Here is a 17559-nt window from a genome sequence, read left to right as displayed (position 1 = left end):
TGAAATACATCCACAGGTACACCTCCAATTGACTCAAATGATGTCAATTAGCCTATCAGAAGCTTCTAAAGCCATGACATCATTTTCTGGAATTTTCCAAGCTGTTTAAAGGCACAGTCAACTTAGTGTATGTAAACTTTTAACCCACTGGAATTGTGATACAGTGAATTATAAGTGAAATAATCTGTCTGTAAACAATTGTTGGAAAAATGTATTGTGTCATGCACAAAGTAGATGTCCTAACCGACTTGCCAAAACTATAATTTGTTAACAAGAAATATGTGGAGTGGTTGAAAAACTAGTTCTAATGACTCCAACCTACAGTGAGGGAAAAAGGTATTTGATCCCCTGCTGATTTTGTAAGTTTGCCCAATGACAAAGACATGATCAGTCTATAATTTTAATGGTAGGTTTATTTGAACAGTGAGAGACAGAATAACAACAAATAAATCCAGAAAAACGTATGTCAAAAATGTTATAAATTGAGTTGCATTTTAATGAGGGAAAAGTGTATTTGACCCCTCTGCAAAACATGACTTAGTACTTGGTGGCAAAACCCTTGTTGGCAATCACAGAGGTCAGACGTTTCTTGTAGTTGGCCACCAGGTTTGCACACATCTCAGGAGGGATTTTGTTCCACTCCTCTTTGCAGATCTTCTCCAAGTCATTAAGATTTTGAGGCTGACGTTTGGCAACTCGAACCTTCAGCTCCCTCCACAGATTTTCTATGGGATTAAGGTCTGGAGACTGGCTAGGCTACTTCAGGACCTTAATGTGCTTCTTCTTGAGCCACTCCTTTGTTGCCTTGGCCGTGTGTTTTGGGTCATTGTCATGCTGGAATACCCATCCATGACCCATTTTCAATGCCCTGGCTGAGGGAAGGAGGTTCTCACCCAAGATTTGACGGTATATGGCCCCGTCCATCGTCCCTTTGATGCGGTGAAGTTGTCCTGTCCCCTTAGCAGAAAAACACCCCCAAAGCATAATGTTTCCACCTCCATGTTTGACGGTGGGGATGGTGTTCTTGGGGTCATAGGTAGCCTTCCTCCTCCTCCAAACACGGCAAGTTGAGTTGATGCCAAAGAGCTCGATTTTGGTCTCATCTGACCACAACACTTTCACCCAGTTCTCCTCTGAATCATTCAGATGTTCTTTGGTAAACTTCAGATGGCCCTGTATATGTGCTTTCTTGAGCAGGGGGACCTTGCGGGCGCTGCAGGATTTCAGTCCTTCATGGCGTAGTGTGTTACCAATTGTTTTCTTAGTGACTATGGTCCCAGCTGCCTTGAGATCATTGACAAGATCCTCCCGTGTAGTTCTGGGCTGATTCCTCACCGTTCTCATGATCATTGCAACTCCACAAGGTGAGATCTTGCATGGAGCCCCAGGCCGAGGGAGATTGACAGTTCTTTTGTGTTTCTTCCATTTGCGAATAATCGCACCAACTGTTGTCACCTTCTCACCAAGCTGCTTGGCGATGGTCTTGTAGCCCATTCCAGCCTTGTGTAGGTCTACAATCTTGTCTCTGACATCCTTGGAGAGCTCTTTGGTCTTGGCCATGGTGGAGAGTTTGGAATCTGATTGATTGATTGCTTCTGTGGACAGGTGTCTTTTATACAGGTAACATAGGCGTACAGAGGCCCATTATCAGCAACCATCAGTCCTGTGTTCCAATGGCACGTTGTTTTTGCTAATCCAAGTTTATCATTTTAAAAGGCAAATTGATCATTAGAAAACCCTTTTGCAATTATGTTAGCACAGCTGAAAACTGTTGTGCTGATTAAAGAAGCAATAAAACTGGCCTTCTTGAGACTAGTTGAGTATCTGGAGCATCAGCAATTGTGGGTTCGATTACAGGCTCAAAATGGCCAGAAACAAATAACTTTCTTCTGAAACTCGTCAGTCTATTCATGGTCTGATAAATGAAGGCTATTCCATGCCATTTTGAGCCTGTAATCGAACCCACAATTGCTGATGCTCCATATAATCAACTAGTCTAAAAAAGGCCAGTTTTATTGCTTCTTTAATCAGCACAACAGTTTTCAGCTGTGCTAACATAATTGCAAAAGGGTTTTCTAATGATCAATTAGCCTTTTAAAATGATAAACTTGGATTAGCAAACACAATGTGCCATTGGAACACAGGACTGATGGTTGCTGATAATGGGCCTCTGTACGCCTATGTAGATATTCCATTAGAAATCAGCCGTTTTCAGCTACAATAGCCATTTACAATATTAACAATATCTACACTGTATTTCTGATCAATTTGATGTTATTTTAATGGACAACAAAATTGCTTTTCTTTCAAAAACAAGGACATTTCTAAGTGACCCCAAACTTTTGAACGATAGTGTATGTGGGAACTCCTTCAAGACTGTTGGAAAAGCATTCCGGGTGAAGCTGGTTGAGAGAATTCCAAGAGTGTGCAACCCTGTCATCAAGGCAAAGGGTGGCTATTTGAAGAATCTCAAATATATTTGTTTAACACTTTTTTGGTTACTACATGATTCCATTTTTGTTATTTCATAGTTTTGATGTCTTCACTATTATTCTACAATGTAAAATTAAGAAAATCCCTTGAATGAGTAGGTGTGTCCAAACTTTTGACTGGTACTGTATGTGAGAATGCTGTTCATTGACTACAGCTCAGCGTTCAACACCATAGTGCCCACAAAGCTCATCACTAAGCTAAAGACCCTTAGTCCCCTCCTGTACTCCCTGTTCACCCATGACTGCATGGCCAAGCACGACTCCAACACCATCATTAAGTTTGTTGACGACACAACTGTGGTAGGCCTGATCACCGACAACGATGAGACAGCCTATAGGGAGGAGGTCAGAGACCTGGCAGTGTGGTGCCAGGACAACAACCTCTCCCTCAACGTGAGCAAGACAAAGGAGTTGATCATGGACTATAGGAAAAGGAGAGCCGAACAGGCCCCCATTAACATCGACGGGGCTGTAGTGGAGTGGGGTCGAGAGTTTCAAGTTCCTTCGTGTCCACATCACCAACAAACTATCATGGTCCAAACACACCAAGACAGTTGTGAAGAGGGCACGACAACACCTTTTTCCCCTCAGGAGACTGAAAAGATTTGGCATGGGTCCCCAGATCCTCAAATAGTTATACAGCTGCACCATTGAGATCATCCTGACCGGTTGCATCACCGCCTGATATGGCAACTGCTCGCCCCCCCCCTATCTATGCATAGTCCCTTTACAAATTACCTCGACCAACCTGTACCCCCGCACATTGACTCGTTACCGGTACCCCCTGTATATGGCCTCGTTATTTTCGTGTTAGTTTTTGATTTTATTTGTTTTACTTTAGTTTATTTAGTAAATATTTTCTTAACTCTTATTTCTTGAACTGCATTGTTGGTTAAGGGCTTGTAAGTAAGCATTTCACGGTAAGGTCTACACCTGTCTACACCTGTGACGTGACAAATACAATTTGATTTTAGAGAACACACACCCAATATGAAGTTAGGTGTTCACTAACAGAAAAGTAGTATGAACTAGAATTAAAGTAGTAGGACAAAGAACTGCAATCAGGAGTGAAGTCAGTGGCATTCTTTTCCACCCCACACTTTAACAGATCAAACATTCCAAATATTGCTATTGCAGAGATGTTCGATCATTATTAATGCACTTATCACTCTTGTCTTTCAGAGAGGATGCCTGCTTTATACACCTCAGCAACCCATAGCCATAGGTAACTACAGCAAAACATAGCGGTAAAATATGCTCTTTATTGAAAGTTGACTGCATTTATGACAAAACATACAGGACTGGGACCGTACATCCTCTGCATAAAGATGTCAATGTTAGATTGATAGTCCGTCACACAAATGTGTTTTGTGTGGGAAATGTGTCAGGTCTCCCCCAGGCCTGGAGCCCTGCCGCTCCTCCAACTTCTACCCAGCCAAGTCCCACCACCAGTGGCCACGCCCAGAGAAACAAGGCCACGCAGCCCGGGTCTCCATAGGCTACTACATGCCAGAGGCTCCAACCTCTAACACAGACGCCCTGGAGCCCCTACGGAGGAGCCGAGAAAGAGACTGCACAGCAGGTGTATCAGTATCAAATGCTGTGCCTGTGGGTGAGCAGGACCAGAGGAGACCTCAAGCAGCCTTTGAGAAGCCACTGAGTAAGCCTGGGACAGACGGTAACTCCTTCCTGCCAGACCTGAGGCACATAGACTTCAGAGGGAAAAGGTTACTGTCCTCTCCACGACAGGCATTTTGACTTTCTAGTGCATCTAGTTATAGTGCTGTACATAGTATACTGTATATTGGTATACACAATATAATACAGTGCATATACAACAGATGTTTATTTATGTTTCTTTCATTCTACATGTGACAATAACTCTCTCTCTCTCTCTGAGGTCCTGCTCCAGTTATAACCCCTCTTCCCTCCCTCTTTCCTCTGTAGCCATGGCCGTCTATGGGGGGACCAGGCAGGGGCTGGAGTACAGAGGCAGGGCCCCTCAAAGAGAGAGCCGCTGAGGGGGGAAGGCAGGCGTGTGTGTGGAGGAGATGCAGCAGCAGGAAGTGTGAACAGCAACCACAGGTACTGAGAGGGTATGCCACCCCTTGGGTTATACCAGTTTTACATTGTTCTTTATCTTACCAGCTAGTACGTCTAAAAACTACATTCAAGTTCAAGTGTCACATGCACAAGTACAGTGAAATGCTGAACTTGCATGCTCTCAGTGGAATGCTGAACTTGCATTCAGAGCTCATTTTGGAATCTCTGAATGGTACTATTCTTCTCAGGTTGGCCCAACAGACATTGCAAGAGGAGGATAAACAGGAAATGGGCGTTTTACCCCAGATGTCCTCGACCACCCACACCAAGATAGATCATCCGCCCCCACAGCTAGACAGTCAACGCAGGCTCCAGAAACTCAGCCGGGCCAAGACCTCCAGGTTCCACTCCAGTGGGAGAGGGGCGGAGGCAGGGACAGGGATGGATCTGGAGGAGAGGATGGTCGCCAGACCGTCAGGGTCTGCCCCTCCTCGCAGTACAGTACATTTGAGCTGAGAACCAGGCAGGGACACACATTGGCAAATGTACCAGACAGACTGCTGATATGAACCCCTGAAGATGGACGGAGACTAGAGGGAGTTTCTGCTCTATTTTGACCATAAGCACATTGCCTTTCAGGTAGATATTGAAAATTACATGTATTTTTGCCTTGATTGTGTGCCTTTCTTATTTTATGAGTCTACATCTTTAAATCTAACTGAACTGTTTTGCGTACTTTTTATAATATTTTGTATCCAATTTTCATAGTGTAAATTATTTATTTTCCATTTCTCAAATGGGGGCGTAATCAGATTGAGTCACTCCCAATGCAGAAATGATTTATGTTAATCAAGAGACAACTCATCATTAATCTCAAATTATCATGTCCACATATAACGTCAGTCCAGAAAATACTGTCCCAGTATTACTGGGCGGCCCGCGTAATATTATCGAACTGTGTATGCATGTCTTCATCATTCAGACTCAATGTTACTGTAGCATAAACCTTGTGAAACAGACAGTTAGCAGACACTCTTATCCAGAGCGACTTAAAATTAGTGCATTAATCTTAAAGATGTGAGACATCCACATATCACGTGACAAAAAAAATATATTGTATATGTGACTAAATATAAACATTTAATCTCTTCACCTGTACAAAAAAAAAATCACTCAAGGCACACACGGTATAAAAGTCGATAAAATACAAAAATACATCTGTGTAAATGGCTGAACATGGTCCACTGATACAAAACTGAGGGCTGAATCCTAACTTGAGATACATGTAAGTAACTCAAGTTTCTCCTTAATCATAATCAACATTAGTATGAGATTTACACAAGACTCTCTTTCCTGTGTTTCCCAGTGTTCACGAGCGGAACCTGTATCAATGTCCTTTCTTGCCACACCACTGTGAAGCATTATGATTGGTCTAGTTATTTAAGGGGTCAAGGGAATTGGAAGTATGTTTTAAAGAAATGCCCCTCAAGATTAGAGTGGAGCTGACTGGAGATTTGCATTAGTCCCCCTCGTTTGGTGATTGGCATTTAGGCTGTGACAACGAAAAGGCAGCGGACAGATCCTCCAGATCAGAGGCAATAGAGATGACCAGGGATGTTCTCTTGATAAGTGCGTGAATTCAACCATTTTCCTGTCCTGCTAAGCATTCAAAATGTAACAAGTACTTTTGGGTGTCAGGGAAAATGTATGGAGTAAAAAGTACATTATTTTGTTTAGGAATGTAGTGAAGTAAAAGTTGTCAAAAATATAAATAGTAAAGTAAAGTACAGATACCCCATAAAACTACTTAAATAGTACTTTCAAGTATTATTAAGTACTTTACACCACTGGTACAAACCACCTGAATATTGATATTCATTTGATTTTTCTTGAAGGTTTGGTGATTCAAAATGTTCTTGTTATAACAATTAATTTCTCAAACACCCAGCACTTGGGAAATATAGATCAGGGGTGGCCAACCCTCCTGGAGAGCAAGCATAATTTTCTTCCAGCCCTATTTTAAAGAGATCGTTAACCCAAATTACAAAATGTTTGTGTCCTTACCTTGAAAGCAATCTATGGACAAGGAGACTGCAATCTATGATTTGGTTACCCACTGCCATCAACCATAAATATTTCCTGTGCAGAGCCTTGGTGTAGTGGTAACACTCCCTGGCACATGTCGCGTACAACTTTCCACCTGAGAACAGGGATCAATCCCTGCTTCCAAACTTCCACTGTTGTCGCAGCCATAGATACAGAACAAAAAGACTGAACGACTGGGTCGCGTCTCTGGCAACTGAACCGATAGAACGACAGCAGGGTGTTGAAAACTAAATGTTAGTCTAAAAGAAATGTGAGATAATGTCTAGATTATTTTTATAGTGGAGATCAAGTTTATAAATTGCCTGACTGGGCTGATGAGACAGTGGATTGCGCAGTCAGATGGAACAGAGTAAATAGTCATTTTAACATCAGATCTAGCCGGTGGTAGCTTGTGGAATAGACACCGGCTGGAATGCGCTTTTAACCAGTCAGCATTCAGGATTAGACCCACCCGTTGTATAAAGGAGGGCATGTACAGTGGGGAAAAAAAGTATTTAGTCAGCCACCAATTGTGCAAGTTCTCCCACTTAAAAAGATGAGAGAGGCCTGTAATTTTCATCATAGGTACACGTCAACTATGACAGACAAATTGAGGAAAAAAAATCCAGAAAATCCCATTGTAGGATTTTTTATGAATTTATTTGCAAATTATGGTGGAAAATAAGTATTTGGTCACCTACAAACAAGCAAGATTTCTGGCTCTCACAGACCTGTAACTTCTTCTTTAAGAGGCTCCTCTGTCCTCCACTCGTTACCTGTATTAATGGCACCTGTTTGAACTTGTTATCAGTATAAAAGACACCTGTCCACAACCTAAAACAGTCACACTCCAAACTCCACAATGGCCAAGACCAAAGAGCTGTCAAAGGACACCAAAAACAAAATTGTAGACCTGCACCAGGCTGGGAAGACTGAATCTGCAATAGGTAAGCAGCTTGATTTGAAGAAATCAACTGTGGGAGCAATTATTTGGAAATTGAAGACATACAAGACCACTGATAATCTCCCTCGATCTGGGGCTCCACGCAAGATCTCACCCCGTGGGGTCAAAATGATCACAAGAACGGTGAGCAAAAATCCCAGAACCACACGGGGGGACCTAGTGAATGACCTGCAGAGAGCTGGGACCAAAGTAACAAAGCCTACCATCAGTAACACACTACGCCGCCAGGGACTCAAATCCTGCAGTGCCAGACGTGTCCCCCTGCTTAAGCCAGTACATGTCCAGGCCCGTCTGAAGTGCATTTGGATGATCCAGAAGAGGATTGGGAGAATGTCATACGGTCAGATGAAACCAAAATATAACTTTTTGGTAAAAACTCAACTCGTCATGTTTGGAGGACAAAGAATGCTGAGTTGCATCCAAAGAACACCATACCTACTGTGAAGCATGGGGTTGGAAACATCATGCTTTGGGGCAGTTTTTCTGCAAAGGGACCAGGACGACTGATCCGTGTAAAGGAAAGAATGAATGGGGCCATGTATCGTGAGATTTTGAGTGAAAACCTCCTCCCATCAGCAAGGGCATTGAAGATGAAACGTGGCTGGGTCTTTCAGCATGACAATGATCCCAAACACACCGCCCGGGCAACGAAGGAGTGGCTTCGTAAGAAGCATTTCAAGGTCCTGGAGTGGCCTAGCCAGTCTCCAGATCTCAACCCCATAGAAAATCTTTGGAGGGAGTTGAAAGTCTGTGTTGCCCAGCGACAGCCCCAAAACATCACTGCTCTAGAGGAGATCTGCATGGAGGAATGGGCCAAAATACCAGCAACAGTGTGTGAAAACCTTGTGAAGACTTACAGAAAACGTTTGACCTGTGTCATTGCCAACAAAGGGTATATAACAAAGTATTGAGAAACTTTTGTTATTGACCAAATACTTATTTTCCACCATCATATGCTAATAAATTCATAAAAAATCCTACAATGTGATTTTCTGGATTTTTTTTCCTCATTTTGTCTGTCATAGTTGACGTGTACCTGTGATGAAAATTACAGGCCTCTCTCATCTTTTTAAGTGGGAGAACTTGCACAATTGGTGGCTGACTAAATACTTTTTTTCCCCACTGTATGTCATGAAAGGAATGTGTATATTACAAATAAAACCGATGGCATACAAAATTAAACCAACCCCCCCCCCCCCATTCTGTTTTTCCAAGGACAGTTTCAACCCCATTTTAGGTGTTTCGACTTTTCATGCTACAAAAAAGGTGTCAGCAATACGCATCATAATGTTGGCCTAATCAATTACAATTGCCGAATGTCAATAGGCACACTTTTTTTTATTTTATTATTATTATTATTATTATTTTTTTTTTTTTTTGGGGGGGGGAATGGATCAGCTTAATATTGCAGATAGATTGTATCTTCTATCAATGTAATTGTCTGCATCACTTCCAATCCCCCATGTTTTATTTATTTTTTATATATATACTCCCCTTTATTACTTTTCAACCCCACCATCCTTTCCCTACTTGGAGTAAATTAGTTAACAGCAATGCCCAGGCCTCTACTTCTGGTCTATACTTACTATCTACACCTTATGGACAGAGTTCATTTTACAATAATTCTATTATATATATATATATTTTTTTTTTTGCTCCTGAACTTCTTCTACTCTCAACCTCTCCGATCATTTTCATGGTGTCCATCCGGTTTGCTTCTATATGCCATATCTTTCTAACTGTGCTCCTTCCCAAAAGCTCCCAACATACAACCTATATACAGTGGGGGAAAAAAGTATTTAGTCAGCCACCAATTGTGCAAGTTCTCCCACTTAAAAAGATGAGAGAGGCCTGTAATTTTCATCATAGGTACACGTCAACTATGACGGACAAATTGAGAAAAGAAAATCCAGAAAATCACATTGTAGGATTTTTTATGAATTTATTTGCAAATTATGGTGGAAAATAAGTATTTGGTCACCTACAAACAAGCAAGATTTCTGGCTCTCACAGACCTGTAACTTCTTCTTTAAGAGGCTCCTCTGTCCTCCACTCGTTACCTGTATTAATGGCACCTGTTTGAACTTGTTATCAGTATAAAAGACACCTGTCCACAACCTCAAACAGTCACACTCCAAACTCCACTATGGCCAAGACCAAAGAGCTGTCAAAGGACACCAGAAACAAAATTGTAGACCTGCACCAGGCTGGGAAGACTGAATCTGCAATAGGTAAGCAGCTTGGTTTGAAGAAATCAACTGTGGGAGCAATTATTAGGAAATGGAAGACATACAAGACCACTGATAATCTCCCTCGATCTGGGGCTCCACGCAAGATCTCACCCCGTGGGGTCAAAATTATCACAAGAACGGTGAGCAAAAATCCCAGAACCACACGGGGGGACCTAGTGAATGACCTGCAGAGAGCTGGGACCAAAGTAACAAAGCCTACCATCAGTAACACACTACGCCGCCAGGGACTCAAATCCTGCAGTGCCAGACGTGTCCCCCTGCTTAAGCCAGTACATGTCCAGGCCCGTCTGAAGTTTGCTAGAATGCATTTGGATGATCCAGAAGAGGATTGGGAGAATGTCATATGGTCAGATGAAACCAAAATATAACTTTTTGGTAAAAACTAAACTCGTCGTGTTTGGAGGACAAAGAATGCTGAGTTGCATCCAAAGAACACCATACCTACTGTGAAGCATGGGGGTGGAAACATCATGCTTTGGGGCTGTTTTTCTGCAAAGGGACCAGGACGACTGATCCGTGTAAAGGAAAGAATGAATGGGGCCATATATCGTGAGATTTTGAGTGAAAAGCTCCTTCCATCAGCAAGAGATTTGAAGATGAAACGTGGCTGGGTCTTTCAGCATGACAATGATCCCAAACACACCGCCCGGGCAACGAAGGAGTGGCTTCGTAAGAAGCATTTCAAGGTCCTGGAGTGGCCTAGCCAGTCTCCAGATCTCAACCCCATAGAAAATCTTTGGAGGGAGTTGAAAGTCCGTGTTGCCCAGCGACAGCCCCAAAACATCACTGCTCTAGAGGAGATCTGCATGGAGGAATGGGCCACAATACCAGCAACATTGTGTGAAAACCTTGTGAAGACTTACAGAAAACGTTTGACCTGTGTCATTGCCAACAAAGGGTATATAACAAAGTATTGAGAAACTTTTGTTATTGACCAAATACTTATTTTCCATCATAATTTGCAAATAAATTCATTAAAAATCCTACATTGTGATTTTCTGGATTTTTTTCCCTCATTTTGTCTGTCATAGTTGGCGTGTACCTATGATGAAAATTACAGGCCTCTCTCATCTTTTTAAGTGGGAGAACTTGCACAATTGGTGGCTGACTAAATACTTTTTTTCCCCACTGTACTTATTATGGACACAGTATGCTTACATTATTAGCTATCTTTGTTATTATTTGTTGTTATTTGTTATTAGTCCCATCCTTCAACTCTATTCAATACCTCCCATCTATCTCTTAACACCATCCATATAGGATTTCTATTTGCCATATATATTTCTACCGTACTGTGATGTTTTACAAAAATTCTGAACCTTTCTATTCTCATTGCTTCTACAGATTGTGAATTAAAAATAAACATTTTTGCTAAAAGTATTATTATATTATTGATTGATTGACTATGACTTTTCAGATCACCCAGTAATGCTATCTGCAAGGTTAGTTCCAGGTAAATATTGCAATCCTTTAGCCATTCCTGGACCTGTGTCCAAAAACAAGCTACAAATGGACAGAACCAAAACAAAGGATCTAATGATTCTGTCTCTTCACAGCAAAACCTGCAGAGCTGGGAAGATTGTATCCCCCATATAAATAACATTCTATTGGTAGCAAGAATTGTATATAATAATTTAAATTGAAAGATTCTAATTTTTGAATCCGGTGTCGTTTTGCGTGTCAGTTCATAAACACTATGCCATGGTATCGGTACGTCAAAGATCTCTTCCCAACTATTTTGCAATCTATATGGGACGGCTGTCAATCCTTTGGTCCTTAAGTGAAACTAATATACTTTTTTATTTATCACAGTTTTCCTTAACCAATTATGTTCTTTAATGCAAGGCCGACCGACAAGTTCCTTACTTTCTCCCCCTTCCACTTTCCTCTTCCACTTTTGCGGTAAGGCTGCAATTATTTGGTTGTAATTTTGGGTAGAGCAGACATTTCCATATGTTTTTGTTAGCTGCATGTGTGACATAACTCCACCAGTCCTACCGATGATATCATTTGCGAAGATTATACCTTTTTTAAACATTCTGTCAAAAAATAAAGGTTTTTTGTCAATTAGTATATTTGAATTTAACCACAATATTTGTTGCATTATTTGTTCTGTCGTTTCTGGAGGATTAAATTGAAATTGCAACCAACTTTCTATGGCTTGTTTTAGAAATAGTGACATTTGGGAGATTATTTCCTTTTCAAATAACTGAAAGTGAGAGGTTGTAATCTGAATAAAGGGAAAAAGGCCTTTCTTGAACATTGGGTGAGCCAATCTTACTAATTTGCTTGAGAACCAGTTCAGATTTAAGTATAACTTTTGTATGACTGAAGCTTTTAGTGATAGGTCTAATGCTTTAATATTTAATAATTTCTGTCCTCTGAATTCATATTCATTATATAAATATGCTCTTTTAATTTTGTCTGGCTTGCCGTTCCAAATAAAATTGAAGACTTTTTTCTCATATAATTTTAAAAAACTGTTCGCTAGGCGTAGGCAAGACCATAAGCAAATAGGTAAACTGGGATAATACTAAAGAGTTAATCAGGGTGATTTTTCCACAAATGGACAGGTATTTTCCTTTCCATGGTAGTAAGATCTTATCTATTTTTGCTAACTTTCTATTAAAATGTATTGAAGTGAGATCATTTATTTCCTTTGGGATATGTATTCCGAGTATATCCACATCACCATCAGACCATTTTATTGGTAAACTACATGGTAATGTAAATTTATTATTTTTTAGTGATCCAATACGTAATATAGTACATTTGTCATAATTTGGTTGTAATCCAGAGAGGTTAGAAAATGTATCTAGAACCTCTATGAGGCTGTGGAGGGATTCTAGTTGTGGATTTAAAATAAAACATGAATCATCAGCGTACAATGACACCTTTGTTTTTAAGCCCTGTATTTCTAATCCTCTGATATTATTATTGGATCTGATTTTAATAGCTAACATCTCGATGGCCACAATAAATAGATATGCCGATAGTGGACATCCTTGTTTCACTCCTCTTGACAGTTTAAAACTTTCTGAGAAATAGCCATTATTTACTATTTTACACCTAGGGTTACTATACATGATTTTGACCCATTTTATAAGAGATTCTCCAAAATTGAAATGCTCCAGGCATTTATATATAAACCCCAGTCGAACTTTATCAAATGCCTTTTCGAAGTCTGCTATGAATAGCAGGCCTGGTTTCCCATATTTTCCATAGTGTTCTATTGTTTCCAATACTTGCCTTATATTATCTCCAATGTATCTTCCATGTAAAAAAAACCTGTCTGATTAGAATGAATAATATCCGACAATACCTTTTTAATTCTATGTGCTATACATTTTGCTAGGATTTTTGCATCACAACACTGAAGTGTAAGGGGCCTCCAATTTTGTAAATGGACTGGATCTTTATATTTTCCACTTGTATCCTGTTTCAGTAATAATGAGATCAGACCTTCTTCTTGAGTGTCAGATAATCTACCATTTACATAGGAGTGGTTAAAACATGCTAATAACGGTCCGCTTAGTATATCAATAAAGGTTTGGTATACCTCGACTGGTATGCCATCCAACCCTGGAGTTTTCCCGGACTTAAAGTCTTTAATTGCATCCAGAAGTTCCTCCTCTGTAATTTCACCTTCACATGAGTCTTTCTGTGTGGCTGTTAATTTGACATTATCAATAGGAAAAAAATCTCTACAATTAGCTTCAGTTAGAGGAGATGGAGGCGACTGAAACGAAAATATATGCTTAAAGTACTTTGTTTCTTCCTTCAAAATATCATTTGGTGAATTATGGGTGACTCCGCCAATTGTAACCAGTTTCATTAAGTTCTTTTTGGTAGCATTCCTATGTTGAAGATTAAAAAAGAATTTTGTGCATTTTTCCCCATATTCCATCCAGTTTGCTTTATTTTTATAATATATTACACTTGATCTTTCTTGAATAAGTTTCTCCATTTCTTTTTGTTTTTCCTCTAATTTATTCTGAGCCTCTATGTTACAGTTTTTATTGCCATCTATCTGTTCTGTTAGATTTTCTATTTCCTTTCTTAGTATAAACTCTTTTGACCTAAATTGCTTTTGTTTTCGAGATGAGTACTGAATTGCATGGCCTCTAAAGGCACATTTAAAGGTGTCCCATACAATAAGGGGATTCGCTGTACCTATGTTATGTTGGAAAAAGTCAGTTATAAATTCCTTTGTTCTAATTATGAATAAATTATCATCCAATAGGCTTTGATTAAATGTCCAATTTCCTCGCCCACGTGGAAATTCAGTAAGAGTAATGTATATGCCTATTATATGATGGTCCGACCGCATTCTGTCCCCTATCAACACTTTTTTTTACTTTTGGTGCCAACGAGAATGAGATAAGAAAGAAGTCAAGACGACTAGCTTGATTCAGTCTCCGCCATGTATATCTCACTAGATCAGTATATTTAAGCCTCCATATATCTACTAGTTCTAATGTATCCATGACATTCACAATTTCCTTAAGAGCATGTGGGTGATTGTTTGTGGTGTGATTTCCTTTACGGTCCATTGGGCTATTTAAAACAGTATTATAATCCCCCACCATAATAATATTGTCTTGAGTTGCTTGCAGGCTTGATAATTTATTATATATATTGTCAAAGAATTGTGGATCATCATTATTTGGTCCGTAAAGGTTAATGAGCCATATCTGTTTATGGTCCAATAACATATTTAAAATAATCCATCTACCTTGCGCATCTATTTGGACAATTTGCACATTCGGATCGAAATTACTATTAATTAATATCATCACCCCTTTTGAATTTCTTTGCCCATGGGAGAAGTATATTTCCCCCCCCCCCCATTCTTTTTTCCACACTACTTCATCTCGAATTGTTGAATGAGTTTCCTGTATACAATAGATATTATATTCCTTCTCTTTGAGCCATGTAAATATTGTTCTTCTTTTGTTATTATCAGCTAAGCCATTACAATTATAACTGGCTATACTTATTTCACCATACACCATAATGAGATACAAGTTTCAAGTCTATTTATCATTATATATGTTTGTAAATTTACCAATAAAAAATAGCGTAATGATTGAGTGTCCATATAGCTGTACCATGATATTTGCATTGCTACGGAGTAACCCTTCAATTGTTCTCCACTAATTCCCCCGCTAAAGCCCCTCCCCATCCCAAGTTGAGCCGTCATCCCAGTGATCAGCATCCCACCCACGTCCCTCCGTATCCCTAAGGCCCCGAGAGGCCAGGACCCATCCATCGAAAACAGCACACAGTGGCACCCACAAAACAGAAGCAGATTAACCTCCAAAAGCATTTCCAATGCTTTCACCTATATACAGTGGGGAGAACAAGTATTTGATACACTGCCGATTTTGCAGGTTTTCCTACTTACAAAGCATGTAGAGGTCTGTAATTTTTATCATAGGTACACTTTAACTGTGAGAGACGGAATCTAAAACAAAAATCCAGAAAATCACATTGTATGATTTTTAAGTAATTAATTTGCATTTTATTGCATGACATAAGTATTTGATCACCTACCAACCAGTAAGAATTCCGGCTCTCACAGACCTGTTAGTTTTTCTTTAAGAAGCCCTCCTGTTCTCCACACATTACCTGTATTAACTGCACCTGTTTGAACTCGTTACCTGTATAAAAGACACCTGTCCACACACTCAGTCAAACAGACTCCAACCTCTCCACAATGGCCAAGACCAGAGATCTGTGTAAGGACATCAGGGATAAAATTGTAGACCTGCACAAGGCTGGGATGGGCTACAGGACAATAGGCAAGCAACTTGGTGAGAAGGCAACAACTGTTGGCGCAATTATTAGAAAATGGAAGAGGTTCAAGATGACGGTCAATCACCCTCGGTCTGGGGCTCCATGCAAGATCTCACCTCGTGGGGCATCAATGATCATGAGGAAGGTGAGGGATCAGCCCAGAACTACACGGCAGGACCTGGTCAATGACCTGAAGAGAGCTGGGACCACAGTCTCAAAGAAAACCATTAGTAACACACTACGCCGTCATGGATTAAAATCCTGCAGCGCACGCAAGGTCCCCCTGCTCAAGCCAGCGCATGTCCAGGCCCATCTGAAGTTTGCCAATGACCATCTGGATGATCCAGAGGAGGAATGGGAGAAGGTCATGTGGTCTGATGAGACAGAAATATAGCTTTTTGGTCTAAACTCCACTCGCCGTGTTTGGAGGAAGAAGAAGGATGAGTACAACCCCAAGAACACCATCCCAACCGTGAAGCATGGAGGTGGAAACATCATTCTTTAGGGATGCTTTTCTGCAAAGGGGACAGGACGACTGCACCGTATTGAGGAGAGGATGGATGGGGCCATGTATCGCGAGATCTTGGCCAACAACCTCCTTCCCTCAGTAAGAGCATTGAAGATGGTTCGTGGCTGGGTCTTCCAGCATGACAATGACCCGAAACACACAGCCAGGGCAACTAAGGAGTGGCTCAGTAAGAAGCATCTCAAGGTCCTGGAGTGCCCTAGCCAGTCTCCAGACCTGAACCCAATAGAAAATCTTTGGAGGGAGCTGAAAGTCCGTATTGCCCAGCGACAGCCCCGAAACCTGAAGGATCTGGAGAAGGCCTGTATGGAGGAGTGGGCCAAAATCCCTGCTGCAGTGTCTGCAAACCTGGTCAAGACCTACAGGAAACGTATGATCTCTGTAATTGCAATCAAAGGTTTCTGTACCAAATATTATGTTCTGCTTTTCTGATGTATCAAATACTTATGTCATGCAATAAAATGCAAATTAATTATTTAAAAATCATACAATGTGATTTTCAGGATTTTTGTTTTAGATTCCGTCTCTCACAGTTGAAGTGTACCTATGATAAAAATTACAGACCTCTACATGCTTTGTAAGTAGGAAAACCTGCAAAATCGGCAGTGTATCAAATACTTGTTCTCCCCACTGTATATATATATATATATATATATATATATATATTTTTTTTTTTTTATTTTTTATTTTTTATTATGCATATCCTATTTTCCATCGTTATCAATTAATATGCGTAATAATGTCGGCAGTTCACGCGTAGGATTCCAACATATAACCCGGATTCGTTAACCACGAAGATTCCATCCATCTGCTAGCCCTGGCCCGTTAGCACACGCTATCCGTGGCCTCTTACTCACTAAACTGAACTAGCTACTGAACTAGCTACTTGCTATTAGCCACAGCTAGCGGTGTTTCACCCAGAACATTGTTTTTTTTCCCGCGGGATTAATTTTAATCACTGGACATTGATCACCGGATATTCGGCCAGTCTGCACAGCGCGTTATCGACCCAGAACATTTTTCCGCCGGAATCACTGAATCACTGGACCTTTAACTCCGGATTCATCGCTACCAGCTGGCTACAACAAAACGGACGCTGTGGTCTGGCTAATCATCCTGAGCTAGGCCCATCTCCCGGCTATCTACCTCTCTGTCAACCGGACGGGACCACCTAGTGTTGACACGAAGCCCCGCCGATCCTACACGACTGGTCTGCCGACGAAATCGTCTGATGTGGTTACGACGTTAACCATGAAGATTCCATCCATCTGCTAGCCCTGGCCCGCTAGCACACGCTAGCCGTGGCCTCTTACTCACTAGCGCTTCACCACCGGACCTTATGATAACTCAGCTATACAGCTGATATCTGCTGGACTGTTCCTTTTTACGGTACTACAT

The 17559-nt window shown here is 40.8% G+C and overlaps 1 protein-coding gene across 1 annotated transcript in view; it reads left to right on the top strand.

Moving 5' to 3' along the window:
• agbl2 (AGBL carboxypeptidase 2) overlaps positions 1-17559 on the top strand; it is a gene marked incomplete at both ends in the record, with an annotated part of 41244 nt that overhangs the window by 13396 nt on the left and 10289 nt on the right. The window contains 3 exons of the mRNA XM_084171353.1: positions 3892-4219; positions 4440-4577; positions 4784-5031. Of these exons, the coding sequence (XP_084027479.1) occupies positions 3892-4219; positions 4440-4577; positions 4784-5031 (714 nt within the window). The remainder of the gene's footprint in view (positions 1-3891; positions 4220-4439; positions 4578-4783; positions 5032-17559) is intronic.

This window comes from Coregonus lavaretus (genome assembly GCF_964263955.1).
Source record: "Coregonus lavaretus genome assembly, chromosome: 11".
In the NCBI taxonomy this organism is placed as follows: Eukaryota; Metazoa; Chordata; class Actinopteri; order Salmoniformes; family Salmonidae; genus Coregonus; species Coregonus lavaretus.
The sequence above is the reverse complement of the archived record's forward strand: the minus strand, read 5'-3'. Positions and strand labels throughout refer to the sequence as shown.